At 41.6% G+C, this 15,483-nt stretch overlaps 1 protein-coding gene across 1 annotated transcript in view; it reads right to left on the bottom strand.

Moving 5' to 3' along the window:
* Positions 1-3,655: 3,655 nt before the first annotated feature.
* The window catches only part of LOC139659093 (inactive phospholipase D5-like), a 64,387-nt gene continuing 52,559 nt past the window's right edge, over positions 3,656-15,483 (bottom strand). Inside the window, exons 3-10 of the mRNA XM_071537314.1 lie at positions 13,804-13,990; positions 11,251-11,359; positions 10,747-10,874; positions 7,993-8,190; positions 5,741-5,877; positions 5,215-5,380; positions 4,986-5,076; positions 3,656-4,218 (exon numbers count right to left, since the gene is read on the bottom strand). Of these exons, the coding sequence (XP_071393415.1) occupies positions 3,656-4,218; positions 4,986-5,076; positions 5,215-5,380; positions 5,741-5,877; positions 7,993-8,190; positions 10,747-10,874; positions 11,251-11,359; positions 13,804-13,990 (1,579 nt within the window). The remainder of the gene's footprint in view (positions 4,219-4,985; positions 5,077-5,214; positions 5,381-5,740; positions 5,878-7,992; positions 8,191-10,746; positions 10,875-11,250; positions 11,360-13,803; positions 13,991-15,483) is intronic.

Raw genomic sequence — 15,483 nt, 5'->3', positions numbered from 1 at the left:
TATTAAGAGTAAAAATGTACCGATCAGATAATTCAGTAGTGTGCATTAACAAGGATATTCAATAAATATACATTCCATTTGTATTTTTGAAATATATAATATTATATTAGTATCATCTCTAGAAGGCTCATATCTACTGTGTACAGTTCATAAAGGCAGGGCATGCAAGCAGCAGTCATGCCGAAAAAGTTCAACAAAATAAAGGTAGGCAGCATTAAAAAGCTTTTACAGAGTGCATTACAATTGATCAACCAATCAGTAATAGAGCTCCAATCTGTTTTACTTAGTGGCCTCAACCCCATCACTTTCCACTCGGACGTCTCTGTCCAGAGAAACAGTATCTTGCACAGACCTTGGTCAACTATTAAGTAAAAAAAGTCTTAAGTCTTTCTTTAGCCTCACTGCAGTGAGAGACAGGTGAGCTGTGCACAATTGGGGGAAAAAGCTAAGTAAATTCCAGTTGTCCAGAAGGGACCCATAGAGGACACCATGCAGGAGCGATCATTTTTTGCTTGGATTTTGTTATTTGCATGCAGCAGATTAGACTTGGCTTTTGAAAAAAAAAATAATATGGCAGATGTCAAAACACTGACATCTGTGTTTTCGGTTCCTGGAGCAAATACCCTGGGGAAGTTTCCAATGAAATATTCCATTGAAAGGTGTTAGTCCTGGTCTCTGCTCATTGGAAAACAGTCATAGTTTTTCATGTTTGCCAATCAAAGTGGTCATGCACATCAAGGCCTGGGCTCTGGCACAGCGCTAAGACTTTCAAGTCTGTTCAAAGAAGGCTGTAGGTGAGTAGTGGATCTGACTTCAGACCAGCTGTCAAATAATCTGACTTCAGTCCATCTGCAGCACCCACTTTGTGCTTTTAAAGAAACAGAGTGGAGATAATGCTCCTCAGGTTAGTGTACTATCACAGAGCAAACTTCCACATGTGAAACGGTTGTTTGACACTGTGGTCGACAAAGGTTTCTGAGAAAATTTATGAGGAAAATACATATGTCTGTGCATGTCTGATGTAGACCTATGTGGAGTTGATCAAGGTTAAAAAAATGAACATGTCATAGTGCAGCAAAAAGTTGAGGAGAAATGACCTTTTTGGTAACATCCTCTAGATGGCACAAGATACCCTTCTTAACCAGTTTACAATGTAGATAGAGTTGTGTGTGTGTCTCTCTGAGACTCAAATAAATGTTTGATCTTCCACTGATATCAGCTGCCTGGCTACATGTATCCTGTCTGTGCTTATAGGCCACTTGTTGTGACTCATTGTATGGCAAAATTGAGTCTGTACAGTGGGTTACAGTTGATCTGTAGCACATCCAGAACAGGCACAAATAGACTGGTATTACAAAAAAGCTCTGAATAGTTTTATGTCTACATTGGTGAAGCTCTGAAATGGTTTCCACAAAAAATCAAGTGTTTAATTATTTTGCCTGTCTGTTATTCATTCTGATTACAGCTGAAGTTACTGTTCGTTCTGACTGCTACACTGTCAGTTTCCTGGTAAAATTCAATTATTCAATTGTCCATCCTGTCAAATTAATTCAGGCAAAACACTGAATACACTGCTTCTGATTTCACATCAAAGCACCCTCAACGACCATAGACAGAAACATTTCCAAAACAACCTGCATTCCATTGATAAAGACATCACTATGCAGCTCCATGGAATGGAGCCCATTTCTTTCATCAATTGTCTTGGATGCTAAATAAAAAAAATACTGCTTCTTCATTAAAAACCAACAAGCATTGCAGAAAATAATTCTTGATTTTGGAAGCCTTTTGAATACATGGACACTGTGAAATTGAGGGTTGCTAAAATGTCACTCATAGCAAAGAGTGTGAAACGGTCTTGAACTGACACTACATCATTCAGAAATCATTCAGAAATGTTAAAGAAAGTTGATACAAACTTTCAGTCGAGGGTAAATTCAGTTGCTCTTTACCCATAATCATATGTTTTCAGTTTTACCTCCGCATGCTAAAGGTAATACATTCAGCCACAGGCTACATACATGGTACTACAGGCCACGTGTCCTTGAGGTGAACTGCAGATGGTGCCAAGCACCGTTAAAAATTCATTGCATTGATTTGGCCAGCAGCAGACCCTCTGGCCCCTTACTCTAACTACTCTTCCAATATTTGTTCAATAAGTCACAACATTGCATTCAGAGCTTTAGTTATCCTATCAATCACCTTTCAGTCTTTTTTCTAGGATTTGTACATAGGGATTGGAATGAAAACTAATTATCTATAAGGACCCTGTCAGATCAATAGCCCATCCTCCATCAGGAAAGGATAGTTTTTCAATTTCTCAATGACTGATTGACAGTACCAGGCCATACCATATTGCCATGCCAACTCATCTGGTGTTAAGTAATAAACACAGCAGAATAGGTATGTTGCTTATTTAGGACACAAATATGACCACCATGAAATAAAACACTTTGATATACACTATCCCATTGTGGAGTGACGACACATCTAGTCTCAAACTAGATTTTGTCACCATTGACAAAATTGTAGACAATATGGTTTTATCTTGTGGCATTGGGATTATGGTGAGCACGATTTGATCAATCCCTTTAGAGCACTGGTTCTTAAACTATGGGTCAGGACCCAAAATGGGTTACGCTTGTTTCCTGGTGGGTCTCCTCATAACAAGACTAATGACATTTTGGGCCCTGTGCTGAAAAGTTTGACAATAGAGGTGTGTTAATAAAATTCAAATTTAAATGAACAAAAGGGCAAACTATTTCAACAGTACAACAGAACAATACATATTTGTGTCCAATGGTGCAGGCAGGACCTGATAAGGTCATGGTGTAATGCAGTTGTCTATTATTCTTCCCATTAGTTGTATTTGATGGTCCAGGGCTTTAGGTTTCATTGGAAGTTACTGGTAATAAATGCAGGTTATTAGGGTTGCAGTGATAATACTCTTTGAAAGTGCAGTAACTTAGAATACTGCTGAAGATGCACTAAACTATTTACATAAGGCCCAATTATCCACAACCAATCTCAGCACAGAGGCGTTGAGAAAACCACAACTTCCAACTAACTCTTCCACTTTGGAGTGTAGCTTTATCGAAGATGTTTAACGTTGCTTCCCATCTCTGCATAAGAATGCAGTTGTCAGTCACACTCTTTAAAGGGTAACAAATTATAACTGCCACAAATAGTTGAAATGACATACAATATCTGTTCAGGTTTAGACAATCAATAAGATTTCTTCTGCTTCCTTTACTTAAGAGACCTCAAAGGAAAGAGACGGAGAAAAGATTAAATAAGCAGCAAGGTTGTAAGTCATTAATATTTCCTCTAAACGTCTTATTACAGATTTACAGAAGATTTACATCAACTGTGTCCAACATGCTTCAGCAATCAAAAAGTTTTGGTTCTATTCTTACAGAATCCCTCAAAGTGCCAAACTGCAGAGGAGCATTTGCTTTCCAACCTGAGTTGTTCCATGTCTCTCCTCCTGTTATGTGAATCAGATATTACTTAAATCTCCAATGTCCTTTGTGTTCTACAAAATGATAATAATAAAATGCTACAAAGACCCAGTGTAAGTCTGTTGTCGCTGGAAGAAAGCAATTCTCCAAACATCATTCAGTGAAAGGGAAGTTCAGCCCATAATGCCTTGCGGTCACAGGGACCCATTGGAGATCTCTCTGCTGCCACTGCTCTCGGCTGATTGGCTGGCTGCCAGCGGGTCCATTTGGTTGTCATGGTAATTGATTTTGATTTGAACCTGTCCGTTGTCAAGGTGACTCATTTTGACCTGTCCCCTGTCTTGGTGACTGCCTACTATTGGCACCAGTCCATTGGCTACATCTTGGTGACTCATTTTGCTGAGTTCTGGTCTGTTGTCATGGTGACTTGGTTTGATTGGCATCTGTCCATCATCTCTTGGACTGTTTCTCATTGGTGCAGGTCCATTGCTGTGTTGGCTTGTTCTGATAGGCGCCAGTCCGCTGTCCAGGTGACTGGTTTTGATCGGCACCAGCCTGTTGATCTGGTGCTTGTTGCAGACAGGGATCTTATTGGTCTGCAGGGAGCGGGTGTAGCGTGAAAACCAGTCCCTCTCAAACGCGGCCCGCACCTGCTCCACTACTGTAGAGTTCCTCTCCTCGATGCCCTCCGGCTGGCTGATCACCAGACCTGCGCCGGCGTTGAAGGTGAACTCATTCCCCACCCAGTCAAGGTTTCCTGTCAGGACACAGACCGGTTAACAAACAAATACATCAGCAGTCACCACAGTTTTAGACAAGACAACAAACAAGACAAAAAACACCATGCCAACTATCCCCAAAGCTGAAGCAGTCAAAATAACAAGCATCATTTACAAACAATATGCCATGTAGTTCCAGTGTATAGCCACAACAAAGTTCTCAATCATCAATGACAGTTCTGCTCTGTCACTCTCATGGTTTTCTTCTCTCCAGGCTGTAAGCTGTTTTCAGCTGTTCTTAAAGTGATTTTATGGTTAGGATTTTGGAAAGCACATATTGAAATTGCACCAAATAGTTTTCATTTTATTTGGATTTGCCTTAGCTCTTGGCAAGCCTGCCAGGGCTGCACACATAATGAAGGGGAAATCATTGAAATCAATCAATCAACCACAAGCCATAAGTCAGCTTTAAGCTTGCAGCCACTGTTGCTGTACCCATTATATTCAATCAGGAATGCTGACAAAGCCAGCAAATTGTTTTCAGGATTGCTTATGGATAAACACTGAACCTGTTTTCCATAATGTGGGAGTTTGTGGCTGTTTTCATCATAAGTGCCTTGTGATGAAAAATAACAGGCTAAAATTGCAAATGTCAAGGCATTTTTAAAATAGGCTGATTGATTAAGATTTTTTTGACAAGTGGTGCATTCAAATAACTTTTTAAGCCCCAGTAAAAATGAGATTTGGATGAAGTGGGCAGAAAGATATAGGTAAAGACAGTAAACAGTCTAGTCGATGAGCTCACCTAAATAAATGGCTTTCTCTGTCACCATAAACCTGTTGTGGTTGATTCCCTGGAGACTTCCATCCCTCTGCTCTCTGGGGCTGAAGAACTTCTACACACACACACACACACACAGAGAGAGAGAGAGAGAGAGAGAGAGACAGATGTTCAGTGATTATTCAGGGTGCAGTGAGCATTGACAAAGTGAATCTGTCAGGTGTTAAGATGGCTGCGGTGGCCTGGTACTCACAGCTTCCAGTGAGCAGTTGGCCTGGTCCATGCACAGGCTCCTGAGGGACCAGACGAAGTTGAAGGTGAGTGGGTGAGTCTGCTCCCAACAGCTTATCAGCAGGCGGACCCGCACCTTCCTCAGGATCAGAGCCTCGCGGATCAGGCCGTCGATACGAGACCAGTACCTTGGCAAAGATACCGATACAGGCACAGACATAAACACACACACACACACACACACACACACACACACACACACACACATCGTAGGCGCACATCCAAATGGACACACATGCATACACAGAGTTTAATCACCTGAATCAAAGCAAGGCATGAAAGCTGGTGTTGATAAACACCTGTCAAAACAAACTGAAGACAGCAACCCCGACAGTGGCAAACCTGACGTCGCAGTCAGCTCTAAATCTGCTGGCAGTTCACGGTGTTGATAAACACTTGTCGAAGCATACTGGAGAAAGCAATTCCCAAAGTGGTAAATGTGATTTTGCAGTCAAGTGCAAATCTATAGTTGTAGGCTCGGCTCTAACCTGTGAGCGTTGGTGTTGAGGAGGGGCAGGTAATCAGTGATGGAGATATAGATGAAATGGTGGGCGTCCTGGATGACTCTGGAGATGGCTTCCAGATCGCTGCTCCGGTCTTTGGGGATGAACACGCTTGGGGAACTCTGTCGACACGAGAGGAAAAAGGGTGAAGATGATGAGGATGGCATTCCCATAAAAAGGATTCTGATCAATACGGCACTATGTTGCACTCTGACCTCTCTGAAGAAATGCATATGTGTATGAAGCTTAGACAGATATGTATAAAGACAAATTACAGCTACCATGAGTAATCAACACATAAAATAACCATAATAATATGCAATCATCATCGTCCTCCCAGTGGACAATTAGTTAAACTTCGACACTTTTCCCTTTTTCCATAATACCTATAATGAAACATGGGGATATACTGAGTAAAATGCCAACCAGGAGGATACATGCTCTTCATCCACTCTACACTCTAAACTCCACTCCACTCTACATAGACACTACAGTAAGGCTGCAGCTCTTTCCAGCACATCGGCAAAAACCTCATGACAGGCTATGAAGTGGTTTCATAACTTCAGACATGACAGAAATGCAAAAGTATGCATTATTATTCTGGCAACGCCTTTTCCTCTCTCTCTCTCTCTCTCTCTCTCTCTCTCTCTCTCTCTCTCTCTCTCTCTCTCTCTCTCTCTCTCTGTCTCTCAGGAACCTGGCACTTCTCAGGTGCTTGAGTTATTTATTTTCACTGTGTATCTATTCCCCCCCCTCTAGTAAGGCTATACGCTTACATGATTATTAATTAACAGCCTTTTTCCAAACCCGGAGTGGGAGGAATTTGTTGTTTTCCTTTGTTACAGAGAAATTGTATACAGTATGTAGTGTGAGTGTGTGTGTTTGTGTTTGTGTGTGTGTGAATGTGTGTGTGCCTATTTGCATGCGTGTAATAATTGCCATGACTTGAAGTTTTAGTTTCAATGTCCATGGACTGGATACAGACAGACATCATTTGTACCCCGTGTAAGTTTAACCATGGATGTGAGTGTGTGTGTGTGTGTGTGTGTGTGTGTGTGTATATTCATCTTCTGGAGACAGACATTGCTCATTTCACACCCAGCCAGAACATCTGGTTCCTGCTGACTGACATCACTCATCTCTGAGGCTGAAAGAGTGAAAGAGTGTCCTGCAGAGACGCTCCTTATGACAAACTGACTCTCTCACCTAGCTGTCAGCTCCACTGGGAGGGTGTTGTACGCATTTACATGCTTCACATCGCTGTTAATGAAAACCATGAGCAAGATATTTTCTGTACAAATGTTAGCACAGAAACACAGTTTAAATATCAGTATGGACTCTAGAGTCTCAGGGTATAAAACCTGAATAATTTATGCAGAATCACTGTGTCTGCCTCAGTGGATATGTAAATAGTTTCAGCTAATTTGTAAGAAAAAGTAAATTTTCTGCTGTGTAATATTATCATATTACAGTCACTGACGATTGATTTTGCTTGCTAATCTTAAATTCATATTGCTTGCTATATATGCAAAAACTAAATACTAATTAAGTCACATTATACTTTATGCAAATGATCATTTTGACCAATTTGAAGTAGAAACAAGTTTTCTGGAATTTGTCTGGTACAACTGAATATATGGGATTGGAGACTTAAGTCCCACTCAGGCAAAACAAAAGTAAGCAATCATAGTAATTAAAGTCACAATGAAATGAAAAATGACAATTTTTTCAAATCAAAATGTACACATAATAAATGCCAAAAATGTTATTTTACAAAACTTTTATTTTCTCATATTGTTATATCAAAATCAGATTACCCTCACTTCCTGGAAAACAGCCCATTTTAAGTGGTAACTTTGTGGCGTAGCAGGAGCTGTACATAAAAATTCCAACCAATAATACCATCACAGATGGTCCATCATATAAAACCTGCAACTTCACAACTTTCAAAGTGTAAATCTGGTATGGCGGTGCATTTTTGGGTGTGCACCCCCTGAAAACTCTGTTTGCTTTTTTCTAAAACACCATGGTTGTGTCCCGGACACTGGAATTGATTCATTTTGAAGAATTCAGACTTTGTGACAGATAATTGTGCACAAACAAATTAATGCACAGTCAATATTAGCTCTCCTCAGTCAGTTTATATAGAAGATAGCCCAACGGTTCACATAAACATTGACTTGAATGAATGGCCGTTCTATCCATTCAAGTTCAATGCTATAACTGCTGTCACTTACAGAGACGTAGGCCTGAGCCTTGGTGCTGTTGAGCGTCAGTTCCAGCGGCTCGTCCCTGTTGAACAGAGCGAACAGGCGCTTGGACCAGAAGGAGGGGATGAAGTCTTTGTACTGAAGCCCCCAGTAGAGGCTGAACACTCTGTGCAGGTCCAACGCCAGACAGCTGCAGTCGTACACCAACACACCCAGCTCCTTCCTCTGGGGAATCAACACACAGCATCATTAGCATCACTGCCACGATCTTCATTATCATCATCATCATCATCATTACTTTCATCATCATCATTGCCGCAGAAACATTGTACATCAACTCTTTTCTTTTCCTTTCCTTTCCTTTCCATTTACTCCCCTCCAAGTAGTCTTAACCTGTCTTTTTTTCTCTCTCGCCTTTCTTTTTCTTTACTCTATACACTTTTATGTGCGTGCACACACACATACACACACACACACACACACACACACACACACACACACAGTCTCCTGTCCCCGGCCAAGCCACAGGCTCATCCAATTACAGGCCTTCACCCATCGTCATGGCAGCCTCTCACAGCAGGGAATGAAGACACTACAGTTGTTCTTTTTTCTTTCTCTTTTTTTCCCCTCTTTTCTCTCGCCTTAATTTTCATTTCAAAGACACACTCCTCAGCTTCAGATTGTCTCAGCTTGTACCTTCCCAGAAACCTTTGCCTCTCTTGCCCCACAGGCTCGCTCTCTCCATTAACTTTTGAGCGTATTCCAGATAACAGCTGGAATTCCAGTTACTAAGGTCTTATTTGGGATGAGCTGTTTTATATGCATCTTCATCTCCATTAAAACAATATCTCCATACAGTATACGCTCCACAATAGACTACATATAGGCCTACACTCCACAAACGTTTATGAGTAAAGTATGTACACTCAAGGGTACAACTTGTGCTGTAGCCAATGAATATTACATGGCCAATAATAATAAAGGACACTGGGTAAAGCCAGACCTCCAGAACACATTGGTCTCTGGAGAGAGGTAGTGAGAGTGTAGTTTTGTTCACCCATATAAAAGAAATTCTACTTTATTAAAAAGTATTTCTTATTTAGGATGGTGAGGCTCTGGAAAAGGCATACAAACTTAAGCTACACTATAAACTTCAAGGAAAAATCCACTGATTCTCTGATACTGTTACACTGTTTTATATCATTAATCTATGCTGTTCAGTGCATTCCAGGAGTTATTTTGTGAAGTGTAATTTACTTTTTTGGTGTTCCCACTTTCCTCAACTTGTGATAGCATAGTTAGAGCGAGTTTTTGTGACCCAAACACAGCATGTCTTGTGGCTGCATTGCATTCTGGTCTATTGAGGCTACTGTCAGTGGAGAAATTGGTCTCTCTTCCTCTTCTACAATGGATTTCTCCCTGTATGATTGTTGAACGTCGGTGCAAAATGGTGAATCTAGCCGTTGTTTTTTCTGAGGGACTGACACTGACATTGTCTGAGGGACAATGTTTTAAACAGCTGAAACATTTTCTATTAGACTCCATTGTAGCTGTGCTGGAAATATCTTGACGTGACATCATGCCCTCTGTTTGGGCAGTTGTCCGCGGGAATAAGAAAAATCCATCACCAACAAAATGGGAAAGAAATGCAAGGTACATCAAGAACAGCTGTAATGATCGTTAGTATTGGGTTGTTAAATGTATACATATATAAGTTAAATTCATTAAGAATCTATGTGAATATACCTCAAATTAATATGTACAAATACGTTCTGGTTTGGGGCAGTGAATAATCCCCCCTGTCACCTTGAGCCCTGGTTGCAATTCAGTTGCAATCCATCACCAGAAATCAAGGCCCTCTGTATCTGTGGGTGTCTAAAGATAGATAGGGCCGGATAACAAATGGGTCTGCAATTTAATGAACTATCCAAGATACTCAACTTTGAAGAAGGAGATGAAAGAATGGCCACTTTCTATTTTTGGAAGCCACCCCCAGCTTGCTTGCCCCCCGCCCTTCGATCCCCTCACCTCCCCCCTTTTTGAGGAAGAGGACTTCAGTGAGCCGCCAGACAGTGAAGTCTAACATGCATCTGCAAAGATAGACTCTCATCCTGTGTGTGCAAATGTGTTTGGATAGGCACCATACCATGTGGATAGGTGTGTGTGTGTGTGTGTGTGTGTGTGTGTGTGGTGTGTATGCATGTCTACACCAATTGTACATCAACTGAACACTTTGAAATGTCTCAACCGTGACATCATGATTTGCAAACACAAGCTCCGTTCTGTGAAAACCAGAAATGGGATTCTAATTGTGATTTTGGATGATACTCTTCAATCTTCACTATTCAATCTTGGTGCTATTGCACCATTTACTGCCTAGTGTAGTACTCAGGAACGTCAGCTTAAAAACTAAGATTGGAACTGAAAATAAAATGCAACACTTTCAGGTCCAAACCAAAAGAACATTGTCTTTGTACGAATCTCGGGGGGCGGGGGATGCAAACTGTAATGTAACAAAAGTTAATACGTGATCCAATAATATGTAAATCTGTAAACTTAAATGTAAAATGAGAACTCGTAACATGAAGATTGTATTTGCAGAATTTACTATCTCTGGATTTACAGAACTGAGTTTAGGATGGTGGTGTTTGAACAGAAATATATCTCCATACAGCCCCAAACTTGGTATGTGTGTGTCTGTGTGACGTACGTGTGTGAGTATGCATGTGTGTGTTTCTGTGTGTGTGTGTGTGTGTGTGTGTGTGTGTGTGTTGTAGATACCGTGGCCAGGGACCTCCAGTCCATGCTGGCACTGCCGAAGTAGAGGTGTTTCCTATCAACTACCCAGAAGGAGGAGTGGAGGTGGCCTCTGGTCAGCGCTGTCATGTTCACATAGTGGACCTCAGCACCTAGAAGAGAGAGAGAAAGAGAGAGAGAGAGAGAGAGAGAGGCAGCAAGAAAGATTAAGAGAAAAATTTAGATATAGAAAGACAGCAACAAAGAGAGAAAGACAGAAAGAGAGAGACAGATGGAGAAAGAATAAGAGAGAGAGAGAGAGAGAGAGAGAGAGAGAGAGAGAGAGAGAGTTACATGGAATACGAGAGATCAAGAGATAGACAGAAACAAGATCAACAAGAAAGGGAAATGCAGAAAGACAGAGGGAGAGTACACAGACAAAACAGAGACAAAAACAAGCTGCTGCATGGCTGAACACACACACACACACACACACACACACACACACACACACACAGAACATATGATACAGTGAGAGTGAGAGCTGACTGTGTCTGTCGAGCATCCTGAGCTCGGGCGAGTCGATCATCCCGCTGGAGATCTTCAGCTGGATTCCTTTAGCCTTCAGCCCCTGGAGCCTGGACAGCAGAGCTCTGCCCTGCATGGGGGAAACACATCAGAGCAGATCCTTAAAGGCAAACCACTGCTGTCACATGAAAATCACACACTGTATATCCAAACTGCTTTTCAAAAGTGGTGATCAGCGGTCATTGCTGTGGTGTTTCTGCACTTCTTCCAGGTGTGTCTTTTTCCTTGGATTTCTTGTCGACGAAGTTTGAGTTTCTGTAGGTGGTGCTCTTTTCTTTGTCTGTTCAGCCATGTTGGCTCTCGCTGCTCATGCTAACTACACACTTCTTCCATTTATTCCAAACAAACCGCTGTTGCTGATGCTGGAAATGTAAAACGCAGGAAAGACCTACCTAACACGGGGTGTTTAGAACAGCAAATTTAAAAGCTTTTATGAACTGGGTATAGGCTGAATCACAATTGTGTTATACAGTATATCAGCGGTAGGGAGGAGGATAATGGACATTTATTCATATGAAAATGTCACAGATGATTAGAGTGGCCTTTTGGTAACAGAGCGTCCAAAAACCGCAAGACCAAGGTTTAGCCCTTGTGTCAAGGGGAGCAAAAAAAAAAAAAGTTCCCTAGGAGGATTCATTATTTAATCCTAATACTATTTTTGAGGTCCCATGTTGATGAAATGTACTCAGTTCAGGACAGAAAAACAAAAATGCCTAATTTGGAGTTACGTTTTTAAAATAAGTAAAATAGTACCCTTCACCTAATCCAAAGTGATCCAAAGACTATTTTCCAGTTTCTATGGGTTTTCCTGAGATCCTACAACCTACAAGTACACTGAATGTACAAATTATTAAACACTTACTTACTTTTCATGAAGCACACTGATGAGGTGAATCCAGGTAAAAGCCATTATCCCTTATTACTACTACTATACCAATCATAAAGGAGGAGATGTAGATGAAGAGAAACAGAGGAGGATTTTTAAGCTTTGAGACAACTGAGATGTGGATTGTGCAAAATGGGCTGCAACTCAATACCAGGACGATGTCCCTAATATTTTGTACATTCAGTGTATATCACTTTACACCAAACCTGCCAAAGGAGACACTGTTGACATTGGGAACCAAGTTTGTTGTTTCAAAACATATTGAACTTTTATACAATAACCATTATTTGTTTTTTTAAACTAAAGTGGTTTGATGAAAATGTCACATCTTCCCTGTGTTGTGCCATACACAGGTTCCTAAGCTAAACTGGAATTTCTCCAAGAGAAGGCTTTTTAATCAGTGTGATTGATAGCGAGGTTGCCTGCAGATTTGAGATGAGTCAAGGGAGCCTGAACGAAAGTGAAAAGAAACTATATACCCTGTAAAGTCTGTTTTCCCTTGTTGCCTTCAGCAAGCTAATGTGCAGATAACAAACAATTACATCACCACTCACTCAGTTTGTCCTTTGGCCAATTTAAGCAACCTGCTACACAAGGTGTAGCAGTGACATGCAGGGGGGAATTATAAGCTCTTTGTTTTGCATATCACTTTGCAGACAACTCGAGCAACCACTCACTGGCTTCATTTTCTCTGATTTGAGACAAGGTAGCTGACGTTGACCATGGCTGACTTTGGTTCCTCATTTGTAGGTGAGGAAAAGTTGGCTACAGCTGAACCTTTTGGGTGACATAGGACATTTGAATGTGCTGTAGAATGCAGAATGCAGAATGACAGCCATTCTGCTCAGCATGGGTTCCCAAAATATCCGCACATGACTGTCCATCTCCACCCCTACCCCCACACATTTGTAACTTTGCCTTTATATTAAATTTTCTGGTCCAGTCTCCATGGTCTCAGTTTTTGGCAGTTGTTTGGGAAGAGATTGCTGCAGGCTCAGGCCATTAGTTGTTCTCTGCCCTGACGCCCCTGAGGCAGCTATTACTCCCCAATCCACAGCCCGGGGCTTTCATTAGCCCTGACACATCCTACTCTTTAAAATGATCCTGTGTGTGTGTGTGTGTGTGTGTGTGTGTGTGTGTGTGTGTGCATATGGCCTGGCCTAACCTCCTGGCCAAATGTCAAAAACAGACATCCAATTCAAATCTACAAGAGATAACTCACTTCAAGAACACTGAAAACAGTCTAGACTGGTATTTTACCAACAAGGAAATGGCTGAAAAGGAGAGTTATTGATTTCTTACTCTGGAGATCATTGTCTCTGTTCCACTCTGTTTTGGCAACTGACAGTATCAGTTCACCATGGGTTTACCTTGACTTAAAGTCTGATTTGGCCAAATGAGAAAACCATCCCCCTGTCGAATGATCTTTCCTGATATGATGATATGAGAGAGATGGATTTGACTGGTTCAGGATATAATTGCTTATTGTGTGAAGACATTGAAACAGCTCTTCTCACACACTTAACACAGATTATTTTGAGACTTATTCAGACAGAGAGAGAAAATGTTAAAAAAAAAAGCCACATCTTTTGCAGAGCCAAGTCCCTGTTGGCTCGCTCTAGTCTTACCTGTCTGGCAGCAGGCTGGAAGCTGGATTCATAATCAGAGGAGTTGAGGAGCCACAGCGGGGAGACGATCTCTACTGCCCGGGCGGCTCGGTCCAGTAGGTTGTGGAGCCCCACCGAGAGAGGGAGGTGCGCTGTACCATTGTCTAGAAAGGAGACATCTTCCGGGATGTTCTCCACAAGCACTACCCTGTGGAAACAAGCAGAGACAAAATTGGAAACAAGCAAAGAAGCAAGAAAGTCTTTAAGTTGCATAAAGAAGATGGAGGGGAAAAAATCATCTGGGACCTGTAATTGAAAAAAGACTGTGAAAAGCGGAAAAATGTCATTAGACTAAGCCACAGAGGCCTGTTAATGGAAAGCTGTAGAGGAAATTAATGTGAGGTTCTTTCACAAAGCAATTATGTGTGTTTGTATTAGAAGACAGAATTATTATGAGCTCGGGTAAATGCACATGGCACAGTGCCAGTGAAATTAGGTTATATTTCGTCTTTTTTCACCTAAGATTGCTCCATGACACATCAGTTCTCCGCACCTATCTTCCCATTTCCCTGGATCGTTAGCTTAATGAGAGGAAATCAAGGTTTCTGGACATTACATGCTCTTGCATTCGATCAAGCATCATTAAATCTCCTGCAGGTTGCTGCTTTGCCTTTGGCAGGGATGAGGAAGATTGAAGGTTTATGTGCAGGCCGGTCAACAGTGCAGAGATTCATTCGCACCTGGGAAGGAAAAACTAACTCATTTTTAGTATATTCATGCTGCTTTCCTCATACACACTACTCCCTAGACTATCTCATTTTTGATGCAGCCATCAACAGTCTGAGGGAATATAGTTGCAGCAAACAGCATACAGTGACAAATATACAGAGACATTACCAGTGTACTGTATCTCAATTTCCACAGATGGCACGAAGCAATGAAGGGTCTGTATGCTTGAGTGGATCTGTTAACGCTTCAGTGCACTCAGTTTTTTTCTCTCTATCATAACGGTGTATCACCAAGCTGAAGGGAAATGCTTTCAGTGGAGGTTGTTTTGTGGCTATTTTAACGTTTGAAACTGTCTTTGCGTTTTCTGTCAAGGTACACAGTCAAGCTATGTGACTGAACATGACTCTCAGCTATCCCTTGTACTGTATATCCAAGTCCCATTCTCGCTCAACAGGATGTCTGGGAATGACAGGGGGATTAGGAGTGGAGTCAACATATTGAATTGGCTGTGGCAACCCCACAGCTGCAGGCACACGCGCAGCCAGGCTATTATCAAGCTCCAATGCTCACCACATTCTGTCTATCTGGCCTGGTCATCGATTCATGCCACTTGCACTAAGACAGACAGATAAAGGGAGAGAGGGAGGGTTTCACAAGTCAAGTGCTCAGCCATGGTGAACAGTGTTGATAGAAATTCCTAGGCTATAGGCTGTGGCTGATTAAGTCTCTGGATAAAATGCTGTCACAGAAACCAGCAGAGTCAGTCCTGCTCAAGACTTTACACAAATTCATGAGAGGATAAGATACTGTATGTTACAGTAAATATACTGCAGTTTGGTTCTGTGGCTCAATGAGTCGAGCATGGCATTAAAGTCGCCCATATGTGACGAGTGCTCTGCGCTGCGTTAACCACTAAGTAGGGTGAAAGATTTCTTGATACATCATCAAGTGTGCAAGGTAGCAGTGGGATGT

This window comes from Centroberyx affinis, unplaced genomic scaffold (genome assembly GCF_046629955.1).
Source record: "Centroberyx affinis isolate AG114_WGS23_722 - 3 ecotype Tasmania unplaced genomic scaffold, CSIRO-AGI_Caff_v1 ptg003015l_1, whole genome shotgun sequence".
NCBI lineage: Eukaryota > Metazoa > Chordata > Actinopteri > Beryciformes > Berycidae > Centroberyx > Centroberyx affinis.
The sequence above is the reverse complement of the archived record's forward strand: the minus strand, read 5'-3'. Positions and strand labels throughout refer to the sequence as shown.